The sequence below is a fragment of the Choristoneura fumiferana genome, chromosome 28 (genome assembly GCF_025370935.1).
Source record: "Choristoneura fumiferana chromosome 28, NRCan_CFum_1, whole genome shotgun sequence".
NCBI classification, from domain to species: domain Eukaryota; kingdom Metazoa; phylum Arthropoda; class Insecta; order Lepidoptera; family Tortricidae; genus Choristoneura; species Choristoneura fumiferana.
In genome coordinates this window covers 5933550-5950515 of record NC_133499.1, presented here as the reverse complement: position 1 = coordinate 5950515, position 16966 = coordinate 5933550, and the positions used below count along the sequence as shown (strand labels likewise).

Below are 16966 nucleotides of genomic sequence, written 5' to 3'. Positions count from 1 at the left end.
TGAATATTTTGCAATATCATGCGCATATATGCCGGGGCAATGAATGTCTGCGTTTTGGATAGCTTGTTTTTTCGGAAACCTTTGTCCTCCTTTTGTCCGAACAAAACCGGGACTATCAACACTGGGCTTGCCTCGATATTTATATGGTCTGGTTTTAAGTTGTATTCAATAAGATTTTAATCCAAACTTTGTTTTCGAACCCGTAATAAACAGCCTTTAAAAACCATACTTAAAAACTCACAGCAAACAGTGCGGCCATCTAGTGGGGTTTTAAAAAACCGATATAAGTAATTTGAATGCAAGTTAAACTTCAAATTTCTACGAGAACCAGAAGTAAGTAGCCCATAGATTTTTCGGTTACACTATTCGTACGGAAACACGTTTATTAATTACTAATTACCCGTTGTGTGTTTTGAATGCGTTTACTTAAAAGTTTGATTTTTTTACTGTTTCAAAGGGTAGGATACCGGCAGGTTAGGGGCCTAGGATAGTGTGTGGTATAGAGACAGCTGAATTTTAGGAATAACACTCGGATCCTCGAAGTTACTTGGCATTCAATTTGACATTTGCACTGGGCTGGGCTGCCAGGCTAAGGCCTGCTTAATAAATCACTTAGGGGCTGTTTCACCATCCATTGATTAGCGTTAACCGACGGTTAAATGTGATGCCGTCTCCGTCTATTCGAACAAAACAAATAGAGACGGCATCACACCTAACCGCCAGTTAACACTAATCAATGGATGGTGAAACAGCGCCTTAGTATTACTAACTAACTAACTAGTCTTAGTAGTCTAACCCAGAGCTTCGCACTCGCAGCCCGCCCCGCTAATAAAATCACCCACTTAAGTTTGTCGCGTCTGCGCAAACCGATCATCACTATCCTTGTCTTTGACATTGATAAGATACGAACAATCATATCTGTTGATAACTCAACACTGACCACAATTCGCCATATTGTACGCCACCAAAAAACAATATTTTATACTAATAACTAAGTGCTTGTGATAAATACAACGACAGTGATACTCTGTGATAGCATTTCTTGTGATCGTGATGTGATCTGTTTGTGATACAGAGTGGGGGGTAGAATGTGAGGTTGGACGACAAATGCCCTTTTTAAAGGATTTTGGATCATTGGAATATGATTATATTTGCACTGTAAGTTCTTTTATTATTATTATTTTAATTCGATCCCATAGAGAAACCCAGACCGTAGTTCTCTCTATGGCTCTCACAGTGTAATATTCACATATCGATATTTAAATTTCAGTGTATGGTACACCGTAGCGACCGGAGCTTGGGCCCAGCGCTGCCTCACGGGGCACATGACTGACGTGCAGACGTGGGTGGACCAGGATGGACACCTCACCATCAACTCAGGTATTTTACTTGTCGTGCCAAAATTTGGCAAATGAATTATTTCTAGTTCTATCCCTATACCTATTAATATCCCTATTCTTAACCCTAACCTTAACCGTATCCCTATCTCTAACTATTCCTGTTTTTATTTTGATTGTTATTCTATTATCCTCTGCCGAAACACGCCTTCCCAATGATTTTGTAAGTAAAGATAGCGTCTTGAACATGAAACTACCGTGAGACTCACTCATATTAAATATAATGACCCGGATAACTCACGTCTTAAATCGAGTTTAGCTCGACATGTTTCGGGTTAATCCGTAGCCCTTCGTCTTCGGAGCACGACATCGCATCCAAACTCGCCCATAATTCTGAATCCAAATGATTGGCTAGCTCCAAATGCACTGTGTACAAGTCCTTATTGACAAATGATATTTTTTTTCGACGGTAGTCGGAAATAATCTTCGCCAAAAGTTTGCCGTTAGCACTTAAATAAGTGCATTCGGGATTATGAATCGTTTTTTCGTGTGGCTAACGGCAAACTTTTGGCGAAGATTATTTCCGACTACCGTCGAAAAATATCATTTGTCAATAAGGACTTGTACACAGTGCATTTGGAGCTAGCCAATCATTTGGATTCAGAATTATGGGCGAGTTTGGATGCGATGTCGTGCTCCGAAGACGAAGGGCTACGGATTAGCCCGAAACATGTCGAGCTAAACTCGATTTAAGACGTGAGTTATCCGGGTCATTATATTTAAAGATAGCGTCTCTTTAGAAACAACGGAAAATCATGCTCCGAATGGGGTAACCTTACTCGCATCTATTATGTGGCGCTATGTTGCGCTGTAGAACAGTCTAGTGTTGTGAAAATGAGTTTACTCATTTTGGGTCGCCGTGTGGCACAAACTGGACTACAAACTGGACTTTTGTATAAAACCGAATGCAGCTGAAATTACGGGACCGAAAATAGGCGGCTCACGACTCGAAAAATTACGCTCGTCTGGCTTCACCTTAGTATTCAGTATTTATTTATTGCAACACCTTTTACAAAAAAATATAAAAAATGATGCCCTGTTGGGGCGCGGCAATTTTAAAATTAATTACATTAATTAACTTATACATAACATATTATGCTATTTTAACCTCATGTATTTTTTAGGAAGAGGTTTAAGGAACACTTATAAATTAACTTTATATAATTAAGGTATCTAAATAAACTACTTATACATTTATCTAGAAATAACATAAACTTAGAACTTATGTGGTATCACAGAATGAATAGATAATAGGACAAGTAATACCTAGTGCAATGAGATCATCTTTAATGACAATAATAATAACAGTATAACTATTTTTCTTTATTCTTCTAAATATTCATTTATACTGTAGTAACATTTCTGAGTTAAAAAATCCTTTAGTAGTCGTATAAATTTTTTATCTTTTGTTTCTGATTTTATTTGGGTAGGTAATTTATTGTATAATTTTACAGACATTGCTAGTTAGTCTAAGCAGCATAAGTTTAGTTTGTGCAGCACTTGCTCTAACTCCCATAAAAAGTAAATCTCCCGTAATGTTACAGCGCCAGCGAATTTCATGGATCTCTCCGACAATGTTAACGCCGTGACGACGCTGCAGTCGGAGCTGGGGGCTCCGACGAGAAGGAAGGGCAAGGACGTCAGGTTTCTCAGCATGGCGCGCTGCCACCTGAGGATAGTGCCGGGGGTAAGCATACTCACAGCAGGGTAAGGAACACAGATAGAGATTACACTAGATAACGCTAACACCCCAATCTGTATGAAAACCAACCGTGTCACATTTTAGGGTTCCGTACCCAAAGGGTGCCAACGGGACCCTATTACTGAGACTCCGCTGTCTGTCTGTCTGTCTGTCCGTCTGTCACAGGGCTTTATCTCTGAAGCCGTAAAAGTTAGACACTTGAAATTTTTTATATCTACTGTGACGTCTCAAGAGCGAATTAGCGATGTAAATTCCTCGATGTCCGCGCAAAATCGATTCAAATGCGCCGCCCGCCCGCGCCGTGGGGCTCGAGTCAGTCACTAGTCATGATTAGTCAGTTAGCGGTCAGTCTTTGTATGGGGCCAACCCCGACGTTTGGAAGTAGATGCATTTGCGTCATCATCCCAGCCTATATACGTCCCACTGCTGGGCACAGGCCTCCTCTCAGAACAAGAGGGCTTGGGCCATAGTTCCCACGCGGGCCCAGTGCGGATTGGGAACTTCGCACGCACCATTGAATCGCTTCGCTGGTTTGTGCAGGTTTCCTCACGATGTTTTCCTTCACCGCAAAGCTCGTGGTAAATTTCAAATGTAATTCCGCACATGAATTTCGAAAAACTCAGAGGTGCGAGCCGGGGTTCGAACCCACGACCCTCTGCTTGAGAGGCGATAGGTCAAACCATTAGGCCACCACGGCTTTATTTGCGTAATCTAATGTAATCTATATCTGTGGTAAGGAGTAACACTGGTATTCCCCATTCTTCTTTACGCGGCAGCAGCAGTGGCAGTTGAACAGTGTGCGAATTGGAAAGGGGGAGAGTGGATTCTCTGGAGATGTGGTGCCGGATGCTTGAGATAGCATGGACGGAGTTCCGCACCAACGAGTCCATACTCCAGAACTTGGCATCCCGTAGCCTAGTGAGGTTTGATGGGATTCCATCAAAGTTTCGTGCAGCACATTTGTTTAAAACAATTTTCATCACACTTGCTCGTAAACAGTGTCAAAACATGAAGGCTACCTTGGTTGCAACCCCCCAAATAAAACCCTCGACCTTAATGTGCTTGTCATGAAACCCGTGGTCGGTAAATGAGTCATTGCGAGTACAAATTTTCTTGCCATGAAGCCCAAGGTCGGTCAATGAGTCAGTGCCCGTACTGATGGTGCTGCGCGTGCAGCAGCAGGACCACATGCACACGCGGCTCAGGCACATGCTGAGGGAGGGGGAGGGCGACGCTGCCAAGAGCGCAGCCTAGGGTATCGCCAATATTTGGAAGAATAATATTTTTTCTTTTAGAAATATTAAATTTTACTCGCAAATGTGATGAAAAACATTGTATGTCGCACGGGCGGTACTAGAATTACGAACATCGACTCATTAAAGCCCTCAGTCTTCGATTTCTAATAGACTCTCGTTCGTAATTCCTTATTTACCGCCCTTAAGACACAATGTACTATTGTGTACAGCTCAAATAGTGCACACACTGAATTTTGCATCCGTCGCCACTGACGAGCCTATATGTGACTTGTAAACGTAGAATGGAGCACATTTGTAGGGGAGACCGAGGAGAGTTGTGACAGAGGAGAGTATAGTGACAACGTCGATTTTGGGAACTTATTAACTGCTAGCAAGCTCGCAACAACGCGTTTGATAGTTCGAGACTTGAACTTAAAAACGCGCGCTATCTCAGCGCTCTACTCTAGCGCACTACTCTCCTCTGTCACAACTCTCCTCGGTCTCCCCTATTACAACCAGGGAAATAACGCTGAATTCCACCAGAGATGTACGAGGTAGCTGAGCGTTGTGAGGATGTGTAGCGAGCACCTCACGTCCTTTTCCTTGTTCGTATACAAAAACCTCGCTCCACTGAGCTGTTGCCACCAGAGCTGCGCTGAGCGAGTATAGGCAAATTTTTGCAGGTGCTAGGACCTTGTGCAAGGTCCGCCCGGATTGCTACCACCATCTTGCTCGCTAATCCTGCCGTGAAGCAGCGGTGCTTGCACTGTTGTGTTTCGGCGTGGAGAGTAAGACAGCCGGTGAAATTCCTGTCACTTGAGGTATCCCATCTTAGGCCTCTAGGTTGGCAACGCATACCCCTGGTGTTGCAGATGTTTATGGGCGGTGGTGATCTCTTACCATCAGGAGACCCACTTGCTCGTTTGCCATCCAGTCGAATAAAAAAAATGAACCGTTTCCATTGGTTCATGACAAACAAATCTTTACACATCTCAGGTGCAAACGCTGTCTAAGGGAACCCTGTTTTACCACCATCATTCCTCCAGGTCTTCACAGTCAGAGACACCGAAGGCCGAGCACTCGCCGACACAGTGGAATACATAACAATGTACGGCAACCAGTTCGATGATCACCAGTCAACGGGAGACCGCTATGACAGCTTTATTAACGCCACACAAGCCCGAGCGCTGGCCAGTGGCGTGGGCTACGACACGAGAGGTAAACCTGGTGTCGGGAGGTCATTCCATCCGCAGCCGTCGCCATTTCACCACGTAGGTACGCTGTGTTGGGGGCAGGGCTTGAAATTGTTGCCAAATCAGTAGGGCAAACCTTGGCTTATCGGTGATACTTGGTAATTCGGTGATATTGCGTTATTATCTTACGTTGAGCTCATAATAGTGAATTGCAAGCAAATAAATCACCGCCAACCTGATTGCAAGCATCAAAACTGACAGTTGCCAACGATTTTATAGCTCGCATTTCCTCGTAGTGAGATCTGTGTAAGATAATAGAGCAGTATCACCGAATTGCCAAGTATCACCGATAAGCCAAGGTTTGCTATACCACTACCATGAGTTTACAGTGACCGTACTGCCATATTCTCTGCCTGTCTCTTTTCTGCCACAACCAACTAGGGCTTGAAACTTGTACCAAAAATCGGTATCATACACTTTTAGTACCGATATTTTCAGTCCATTTTTACGATTCTGTATTGAGATCTTTTAATTTATAACTAGAATCACTTTGTTGTCCGTCTGCCTGTTTGTTTACGTATGCTGTTGCAAGTGATTGATGAATATGTCTTAAACTTTCGTGATTTTCACTCATGGTCAAAATACCATGTACAGGATTTATCACGCTAATACACACGATTAATATTTACCTCGACGTTTCGGCCACGAGTAGACTACTAGAGTAGAGTAGAGAAGAGAGTGTCTACTCGTGATCACGACAACAAAGTTATTCTAGTTATAAATTAAAAGATCTCAATACCAATACAGAATCGTAAAAATGGACTGAAAATATCGGTACTAAAAGTGTATGATACCGATTTTTGGTACCAGTTTCAAGCCCTAGTTGGTTGTGGCAGAAAAGAGACAGGCAGAGAATATGGCATTTTTTAAACATACACGATCTATAGGTACTGCCACGCGACTTGAAGTGAATGATTACACACACAGCTACATAAGAACTGATTGATTGATTACATGACATGTTCTTGTGTGCGTGACCTCAGCTCTCGTGATACTACCTATACGTATGGTTTAAGGGATATAGTTTAAATGAGCTACTGTTATTTCGACGTTTCTATCATCACACACACACACATGCACACACACAAACATAAGAAAATAAGTACATTAGAAATCAAAACTAAGTGAATGGTGCATGTTTGAAACACTATTACCATGTAACACCATGTAATTATAATAACAACTATGCTATGTTTATGTGAGCAATAAATTATTTGAATTTGAATCATTACCATGACGACAAACGAAGTCCAGAAAATGTCTGTTTTGTTTGAGGAAAAAACATTTTTTCGGTTTTCGTCATACAATAACCACCGGTATGCGAAGAATATTAGTAGAGTATGCGAGAGTATGCGAACTTTGGCTCTCCCCTAGATGAGATAATAGGTAGTGCCACTAGACCAGTAGAGTTGAAGTCACGCATACAAGAACGTGTCGTGTAATGACAGCAGGATATTGACATTCAATCATTAATTTAATTCATTCTCCTCTTTAACGAGGGTTTCTTAAAGAGGGGTATTATAAGTTTGACCGCTGTGTATCTGTCTATTGTACCTTTAGCTGTCGCAAAAGGGTAGCATCCTGGGTAAAATAAAATCCATTTAATCCGTCAGTAACATTCATATTCATTTATTCATTCAAATTCACGCTATTACATTATTAAATAATATTGGATTTTTTTTTCAATTAAACAGAAAAGGATGAATATAATATATATAATATTATTATATTATAGGCAGTTAAAGTTTCGCGTGATGTTACGCCATGCTAAGGGCCTGCCTACGCTAGTCGTCGCGGGTGCGTCGCGGGCGCAGCCTGCTGGCGGGTGCAGGTACAATCCTACGCACGAGACTCGCGCAGTTAGCGCTGCTCGTACTGTTGTTCAACAGGCGTCTACCCACATACCTTATATCGAGATAGACCTTAAGAGGGTACCTTGCGTGTATAAAGTTTGATCCACTGTCAAAGTTTTGTACGACCTAAATGCGCGATGCGCTTTGAAAACGCCGAGCCTTGGAATCGGTTCCGCGCGCCTTTGAATCGGTACCGTGCAGTCTTGATTTTCCATCACTAACTCTCGCTCGTGACGTCATCTTAGGTACGTAAAATTCGACACGCTAGGTTCTCATACAGTTTGAAGCGCTCTTTTCGTCTATCTCGATATAAGGTCTGTGCGTCCACCCGCTCCGTGCAAACCGCGTCAGCTAGCGTAGACCCTAAAATTCTCGCACGATGCAAGTCCAAAGAGAAACCTACACGGTATCTTTGTAACTTTGTCACTTATTATCAACTAATTTTTTTTCAGCTACCGCATCTTGGCCTGGCGGCTTTATGGGCGTACAGTTCAAGAACCTTAAACAGCTTGATTTAAGAGCGTGCGCCATTACAACTCTTAGCGGTTCAATTTTCCAAGGAATGGCGAACTTAGAAGCCCTGTATTTATCAGACAACAGCATTCTATACATCAACGCCAAAGCTTTCGAGGGTCTTTCGCATCTGTCCCACTTAGATTTAAGTAGAAACTATGAGTATGACGAGTTCGGTATCACGAAGCCTTTAATCGTCGAGTCAGTAGATGTCATGAAGGATCTAAAGAACTTGGTGTCTCTAGATTTTTCGTACACGCGTCTCTCTCAGAGCAACTTGATGATGTTTCAGAATTTCGGGAAGAAATTCGAAAGACTATCGCTATGCGAAACTGGATTGTCGAAGCTAAGGGACACATTTTTTAGTGGAACGTCGCTGAGGTACTTAGATATATCAGGGAATAGTGGGATATTGAATCATTTCAACGCTCTGGCTGGAATAGAGGATACATTAGAAGTGCTGTACGCTGATAGGATAGCGTTAAGCAACTTTGATATGTTCGAAAGATTCAAGAGGCTGGAAATACTAAAGCTATCGAAGAATGAGATAGGTATGATAAAGCCAGAAGTAGCGAAAACTTTGAAAAGACTACAGGTATTGGATCTAGACCGTAACAGGGTCAGCACATGGTTCGACCCGACATTCAAGTCAATGAAACGCTTGAAATACTTATCTCTAAAGTATAACAACATTAACATGATAAGCGAAGAGATGTTAGAGGACTTCCAAGCAGCACAATACGTAGGATTGTCAGGGAATTTTGTTATATGCAATTGTAATACAAGAGAGTTCTTCGAGCACGCTTTAGTTGCTGAAATAAATGTTAAAGTCAATGAAACTGCACTAGAATCTGCGTTTGAAAACAAAGGGAATCCCTTTAGTAGTTTCCATACTGGTTTCACGGAGTACAATAAAGCTATTTCAAAAAGGAAAAACGTTAGCGTCTCTTGCGCTCAAGATGAGTATTGCGATGGCAAAATCTATGACAATGTTACGCTTGGTTCATATTTATTGCTAGACTACGACCCTATTCAATACCAATGCATGCAAGTGTTGGAAGGGAAACACGTATCCTATTCAAAAGTCTTGAGCTGCAATCAAACCAAACGAGACATAGACTATGGTGACTTAATTGAAGAAAGTAGAAATAAAGTGTTAGCGGTAATAGTGATACCGGGAGTGTTATTTCCAATGCTGATTTTTGCATATATCTTTAGGAGGAACTTCAAGTATTTCTTCATAACCTTGAGGAACTCGGCGTTGTTGAGCATGATCAACAAAGATGCAGTTATTGATGGTAAGTTTTAATTCGATTGCGGCAATGGTAATTATCACCTGAGGCCACATTGTCAAACGAGGTCCGAGTCACAATCGCTTTCACCAGCTCTTCCTGTCAAAGGGTAGTGGATGAAGGCAGAAAGACATGATCAATGTGACCGCGAGCGTCAAAGCGTTAGACAATTTGGTCTCAGGTGAAACTTGAGATAAAATGAGCTCGGAGCAAATCCTATTGTTATTAAAGGCGACAGTTTGTGTGGTGTGTGTGTTTGCAACAGATTCAAGCTAAATCATTAGGATGAATATTAATTAAATTTGGTATGTAAATTGGTCTGGAATAACACATAGGTGTCTTTTTATCCCGAGTTTTCTCAAGGAATCCATGTAAAACCTCAAGTTAAAAGCTGTCCAAGAATGGTGAAGTACGTCAACCTTCAAGATCTATGCCCATTCATGCCTATTGCACCACAACGTTCGGTGTATGAGATTTCTGACTTTATTGAAATATCAACTGTACCTACCATGTCCAATTTAACATAATATCCACTACACTAATGTAAGTAGTGGATATTTGTAGTGTATCCTCCACTGCATCAGAACGCTCACTATTATCGAAATGTCCATTACTTATTTGATAACTTCTATTATATCAGATCGTCCACTATATTAGAAACAGTGGTGTCGGAATGTATTATTTATTAGAGTATAATATTTGGTAGTATGAACCTTCTGATCGGGTAGACGTTGTGACAAAAATAGATGTTTTGGTAAAGTAGATCTACTGGTAGAATGTATGTTTTGTTAGTGTGGACGTTTGTGTAGAGTGATAAGAGTAAGAGTAGAAATTTAAAAATGGAAGTTATGTTACAATGCAGTTTTATTCAGAGGAAATTTTAATACAGTGGACAGTGTGGACTCAGGCTTCAAAGTTCAAAGTTTTATTTGCTCGAATCATGGTACAAATGATGTTACAAAAAATCAGTGTAGATCAACACAATTCACCATACATTGGCATGCAAAATTTGTAATCGGATCTAATAAATAATAATAAGATAACATCTTAACTTAATCTGGCAATCAATAGATGGCGCAATGTGAGCAAACATGTTTTATTTAAACTTTACCATGACCTGTCTCTCGTAAAATGTCTCCCGGGAAGGTATTTCTAACGCGTGTTAAAGCTACTATCACTTTCCAGACTCAAGAATCTTTAATTACGACGTGTTCGTGTCGTACTGCAACGACGATCGCGGCTGGATCCTGGACCATCTGCTGCCGCATCTGGAGACGGACTGCCGTGTCAGCGTGTGTCTGCACGAGAGGGATTTCCAGGTATGTGGATGATTTACTAGCCGTGTCTCTTTATGAGCCGGATGTCTCGTGAGGTAGTAGAGAGAGGGGGAGAGGATGAGAGAGGGGAGGCGGAAAGAGAGCGAGAGGCGGTGAAAGAGAGGGAAGAGAGGGAGTAAAGGAGGGTAAGGAGGTGGGAGATAGGGGAAGGGTGAAGGGGTGACGGAGGGGAGAGAGTGGGGGAAGAGGAAGGAGGAGGGGTCGGGAGAGAGGGAGAGGGTACTGTAACGACGACCGCAGCTATATCCTGGATCACCTCCTGTCGCATCTGGAGATGGATTGCCGCGTCAGCACTGGCTGTGCACAGCTTTTTGCTGACTGTACTTTTTGTTGACTGTAACTAGTTGTATTGTCACCCAAACTACATTTGCATACCAAATTTCAAGTCGATGCCATTAACCGTTAAAGAGTTCCGTCCTGTGGAGACGATCCTGGCTGGACTACCAGGATGTCACTACCAGATTATATTGTCACGCAATTTACAAAACTGCGCTTCTCAAAAAAAGGACGTAAGTGCCGTGAAGATACGCTCTTTTTCTGGTAATAGATTTTAAGACTGTAGTAAGTGTTTTAATTGTGTTATAACGCACATAATATTACTTGATTTTTTTCGTAATGGCTACGGAACCCTATCTTGCCCGGTTTTTTTTGTCAAGCAACACGACACTGCAACTGAGTGCACATCTAGAAAAAGGACGGCTGCCCTTTACATTTATCTGTGCACTCAAGTGTTATTACCGTGTCACTAGTGCGGGAAAAAAGCGGTACGGTAATTAGACAGGTGCACGATAAAATGAGATTGGCCAGCAGAGGTTTCTCCGAACCGGTGGTAGATTTTTTTTTGACATTCAGAAGTGCTTGTTAAAGCCTAAATATACTAAAGATATTTTGACTTTATTGAGGGTTGAAATGTGGTTTAGTGATGGGATGAATCGGTACGTGCCACTAACCGAGCACCTGGTTTTCAGGTGGGCCTCTCGATCCTGGAGAACATAGTGTCCTGCATGGACCGCTCCCGGACCATAATGCTGATCATCTCCCGCCAGTTTCTGCTGAGCCAATGGTGTCAGTTTGAGATGCATCTGGCCCAACACAGGTTACTATCCTACTACCCTATTTACCCTACATACAGTGTGTATAATGTTTTAAACTTTCGTGATTTTTACTATTAACTACAGTGCTTTCATTCTAGCATGGTGCGTGTGACACTTGATGCACCGTTTCGTTTTACTTAAAAGTTGCTGAGGTCTAAATATATGGAAGTATATTTCAGTTGTAGCCTGAATATGACTGGCGTAAAATATTTGAACATAAAGAACTATGTTATGCGAAATAAATTTTAGCTATCAGATTTTTATAATCGATTAATTAAATTCAAAGCACAATTAAGCGAAGAAACGTAATATGCATGTAACGTAACGTTTAGTGATGGGATCTTGAATTATATCGGTTATTAATTGGTAAGTAACGCGCGAATATTCTTGCAAACTCCGTTTAGCCTTACTCAAGTGGCAAATAATATTCCAACCTAGAATTTCACTAATATTCTCATCAAAATTAGCGTAATAATCGGATTAATTATGATTAAGATTTTAAATTTAGTTTTATCGACTCAAGTTTCGACACTTTGACTCTCTATTCTTGTGATATTGACAGCTGTCACCCGCACCATGCTACAATGACAGCCGTAGTATGAAGGTAGCTGCTATAAGCAGAACCAATAAGTCAGAAAATCTCTGGCTGTCAATGTCAGTAACTATCTGAAATTACCCCACAGTTTTCTTAGGAGAAGGGCTCTGCTAGCACTGGATATTGAAAGATACCTACCAACTTTATAATATATTTAATATTATATTTTATTAGCACTGTAGCAGGCACATATAGGTACTTTACTGCAGCATAATGTGAGTTAATCTCTGTCAAATGTCGACATCAGTTAATCATATAATATCTATATAATGGATATTTTCGATTCCTATTTATATATATTTAATATTATATTTTATTAATGTGCAGGCAATAAGTTTATTGTATTGTATTGTTTCATATTTTTTTACTGTAAATTGTGTATTATTTTAAGCTTGATGTCCAATAAAGCTATGTCTATGTCTATTTATACGTATTATAGATACCCTGATGATATTCATAGAAATCCCGGCTGGTTTTCCAATATGTTCTAGCCACATTATCCTTTATCATGACATTTCTTTCAACAGACTTCTAGAAACGCGTCGCGAAGACCTTATCCTAGTCTTGCTGGAAGACATCCCGCGGCGGCTTCGCCCCAATACTCTACACTATCTCATGCTGACCAAGACGTATATAGTGTATCCTCAAACAGAAAACGAACAGAAAGATTTCTGGAAACGTCTTGGCCGAAGCGTGGCCGCTCGAAGACCAGATCACGAGAACGATTCGCTCGCTTGAAGACTGCAGATGCGAACAAGTTAGAGGTGGGTAAAACCAGATATGAAGATTCAAATGGGTCAAATCATCAAGAAGATTCAAATCCGAAGCTCCTTTAGCTCCTTTCAAATCTTATCGACTCCAAGGAGCAACTCCGGACTATTCAGATGCGAACAAAGAGATGGGTAAAACCGGATATGAAGATTCAAATGAGTCAAATCCTTAAGCGGATTTGACTGAATCCATTATCGGCTAATTTCAAATCTTATCAACTCTGAGGAGTACCTAACTTTCTCCAAGCGATCTATCGGATGAAGCGGCTTGTGATCGACGAATCAGCACTCACTTCGCTTCCGTGCAATCACATTGGATTGAATCGAAAACATTCGGTCGGGGTAAATCCGAAGTGACTGATAGGTTCAAAAGAGTCATTATGACGAATTGGTACTTCACTCACTCGTTTTGAACCAATCCGGACGTAGTCGGTTCAGAACGAAATTACTTAACTTTTGCTACAGATAAATTATCGTTTGAAAAAATTGGAGACAATAAGCGTTGTCGATCCTGATATCGGAGCTGGATTCGGTGAATCAGACCGCTTCTTGGAGTCGAGATTACCCATATCTAGAAAAAGTTGAACACGAGTGCCATCTAGTTTTAAATGGGTGTACTTCTACGAACGAAAATACTAGTGACGTACCCATTCGCATTTCAACATGCGCTGTTGATTTTTATTCAACTTACTGTCACTGTATTAGAGATATTGGATAAGATCACAGTGAGATTCTTGGCAGAAGTGAGATCAAAGAGTGCTTCACGGAAGACACTAGATGTAGTATTTTCATGAAACTAGTGCTGACTACAGACACACTCAAGAAATTAAGATTTTTAGTTAAATTTATTTTTTGTTTCTAGTGAAAGCAAATATAAAATAGTTTAGTTTAGTGTTTCTTCGTGGAAGTGGCGGTGATGGAGATGATTTAATAAAGCTTGTTGATTTGTTCGGGGATTTAATGTAACTGAATTCACTGGTACATGAGATTCTACTTATATCTACATATAATAACGCCATCTGTGTTATAGGTCAAAATCTAACTCGCAGGCTTACAAATGAAACGATACAGATCGATAGTAATGTATGGTTTAAGTTGATGACTTCATAGAGGTATACAATTAGACAACGGACTATTGGTAACAGTACTTATTTAGTTATAATTAAGAGAGCGTTTCTTATGATTATTAATATATTGTTATTTACATAACGAAAAACATGCAGATGCAGCATTAATTGAGCTAGACATACAAATTTCACTCTGTATAGGTACAGACAGACAGACAGTGTTAATATTATTTTTTAATAAGCCTGTTGCCCGCGACAACGTAGAATTCGTTTACCGCTACTTAAGGGAACTATGCAATTTTTCGCGATAAAGCTATATCCTTCCCTATGACTCAAAATATTGTATACCGAATTTCATCTCAATCGGTTCAGCGGTTGAAACGTGATAAGGTAACAAACAAACAAGCAGACTTACAAACTTTCGTAGTAATAATATTAGTGGGATGTACGGATTTAGACGTTGGATGGACATAGATAGGGCTGCCAGAATCATTCAAAAGTTCACTTCGTCAGTTTTGACAGATACCTATAATATAATAATACCTCATATACGTTGAAAACCGGTCAACCGTTTAAGCTACAGAAACTATTAAAGAAGTAGACATACATACGCTCGAAAAACAACCCTCCTTTGAGCAGTGGGGTAAAAAAATCACCTAGATACATAACGAAATAATTTTATTGTCAATTTAAAATTAGTCTAATCAATCATCCATCACTGTGAACATACAGACAGACTCGATATTTAATATAATTTATACCAATAGTAGCTTTAAGAATATCCAGTGTTTTTTTATTTGACATATTGCTACTGACTAGTTAAAAAAAAATCTGAATTTTTATTTGTAAGTAGACCTGATTTTTTTCAAGGGATTTTATTGTGTTCCTCTTTGTCCTAGTAAATAAGTGAATTGTTGCTCAGTTCGTTTTATTTATCAGTACCTAAGTAAGTAGTAAGCAAGAGGAAAAAAATAACCTAACTAACCAACGACAGTTTGACGAATCTAAATAAATTTCCGGACGATACGATAAAATATAGTATACATAATTATTATATCTTTAGGCTGTCTATCCACTGGAGCGGATCAATTTTTTGTATTTTTTTAAATATGGAGAAATCAATTATAATAAATATTTTCCCATGCACAGGAGGCAAAACTCTTTCGATTCCTGTAGTAATTTACAGATGTTAAAAAAATGAAATCTTGTCAATGATGCTTGTTCCATATACTAGTGATCACTCCAAGTTTTGTTTGTAAAAATATGTTTTTATTTAAAGTGTAAAAATTGAACAAAATAATAACATAATTCTCTTCTCTTTTTGTAACGGTTTTTGATGCTCCACATAATTGATTTTCTGATTCCAACCAACGAACAGAATTTGATCCAAGTTTTCGGGCGTTAAACGTCTCCGTCTTGACAGATGAAACCATTTCAGACGGCTGAATGACAAAAAAATAAATAAATCATTTCAAATATGCTTTGTGTGAACTTCATACTCGCCATCAGAACAATACTTAAAAAAATACACACAATACTGGGGGCGATTACTAGTATATGGGACAAGCATCGATAATTGAGATTATCGATATAGGAACTCACTACCTGTATCGAAAATACAAACTGAAATATAGATGCATGGAAAAACCAGAAAAATAAGACCAGTGCTGGGAATCGAACCCAGGTCCTCGGCATTCCGTGCCACGTGCTATACCACCACTGGACAGTGATACAGACACGAATTTCTCCTATGCACCACATATCTCAGCTTGTTTGTTTTCTTATTTAGTCACTTAAGCAGCGACACTAGCGACATCTATGCTGTAGCCCTCATCGAGAAACTTTCAGCACCCCATTGGAACTAACCGCTCACCCGGACAAGAGATGTCGTTATTAAGCAATCAAATTAAGATTGTTTTTTTTTTAATCTTTTTGCATTTTTTATTTCAATTCCAACTTTTTTGTTACTTTTACGGTCATCCCGTAAAACCCATATCGAAAATACAAACTGAACTTACTGGTCTTATTTTTCTGGTTTTTCTATGCATCTATATTTCAGTTTGTATTTTCGATATGGGTTTTACGGGATGACCGTATAAGTAACAAAAAATTTGGAATTGAAATAAAAAATACAAAAAGATTCCAAAAAAAAAACAATCTTAACTCACTACCTGGTATAAAATTTTGCCCCATGGATTCATCTGATGCTGAGCGAGGAATAGTAGCGGGGAAACGGGGCGGAGGACGAGAGGGGAAGCACCGCGGACGGAAAAACAGTAGGAAACTCCGTTCCGCATTACTTTCTTCCTCCGCTCCGCTCAGCCAGCCATACTCACGTGTGCTGACATCGGCGTTGCCCCTGATCCTCTTCGGCTGTGGCGGCACATTCAGCAGGTCCAAGTTGAGCACACCGCCACATATTCTGTGTGTTATAATTTCCATTGTCTAAAAAATGTACCAATGCTTTTTATTATTTTTGTATCGAAAAGTCAATGATTAGAAGAAAATATTAGATTGTACAACAAGAGCATAAAACGAGCCATTTTACCCGAGACGTTTATATAGGTACGGCGAGGGTGAATAGACACGTCGAGGGGAAAATGGGTTTAATGCTCGAGTTTTACAATCTGCTTTTCACTTCGATTGCGAGGAGATGAAATAACAACAGTGGAAACATTTTTCACTTACTAGGTACCTTTTATTTTATGCATTGCTAAATAATTATAAATATTTTGTTTAGTGATTAATTTTGATTTATTTGATTGTTTTTTTTAGTTTTATAGAGATTAAAAACGATTTAAAAATATATAGAAACTTTTTTGTTTGTGGCTGTTTGTTGCGGCCTGATTGCTTTGGTC

General features: G+C 40.0%; 2 protein-coding genes across 3 annotated transcripts in view; one reads left to right on the top strand and one right to left on the bottom strand.

Moving 5' to 3' along the window:
• Positions 1 to 16966, bottom strand: part of LOC141443940 (dynein axonemal intermediate chain 7-like) — a 54362-nt gene that overhangs the window by 19165 nt on the left and 18231 nt on the right. Inside the window, exon 17 of the mRNA XM_074109363.1 lies at positions 16445 to 16530. Coding sequence (XP_073965464.1) covers positions 16445 to 16530 — 86 coding nt within the window. The remainder of the gene's footprint in view (positions 1 to 16444; positions 16531 to 16966) is intronic.
• LOC141443821 (uncharacterized) lies at positions 438 to 14150 on the top strand. 2 transcript variants are annotated; one of them, XM_074109182.1, is made up of 8 exons: positions 438 to 1158; positions 1271 to 1380; positions 2942 to 3084; positions 5381 to 5609; positions 7893 to 9251; positions 10431 to 10564; positions 11551 to 11678; positions 12799 to 14150. In XM_074109182.1, exons 1-8 carry the CDS (start codon positions 1142 to 1144, stop codon positions 13007 to 13009), a joined length of 2331 nt encoding a protein of 776 aa, XP_073965283.1. In that variant the 5' UTR covers positions 438 to 1141; the 3' UTR covers positions 13010 to 14150. The 2 variants fall into 2 exon arrangements, with proteins under 2 accessions (XP_073965283.1, XP_073965284.1); XM_074109183.1 differs by having other exon boundaries at positions 783 to 1158; positions 5381 to 5552.

What these genes read in the sequence shown, in the direction of transcription:
- LOC141443821 (XM_074109182.1), top strand. An exon ending in GTCGCCATTTCACCACGTAG is followed by an intron (nt 5,610 to 7,892) that starts GTACGCTGTGTT and finishes ATTTTTTTTCAG; the next exon opens with CTACCGCATCTTGGCCTGGC. An exon ending in ATGCATCTGGCCCAACACAG is followed by an intron (nt 11,679 to 12,798) that starts GTTACTATCCTA and finishes TTCTTTCAACAG; the next exon opens with ACTTCTAGAAACGCGTCGCG.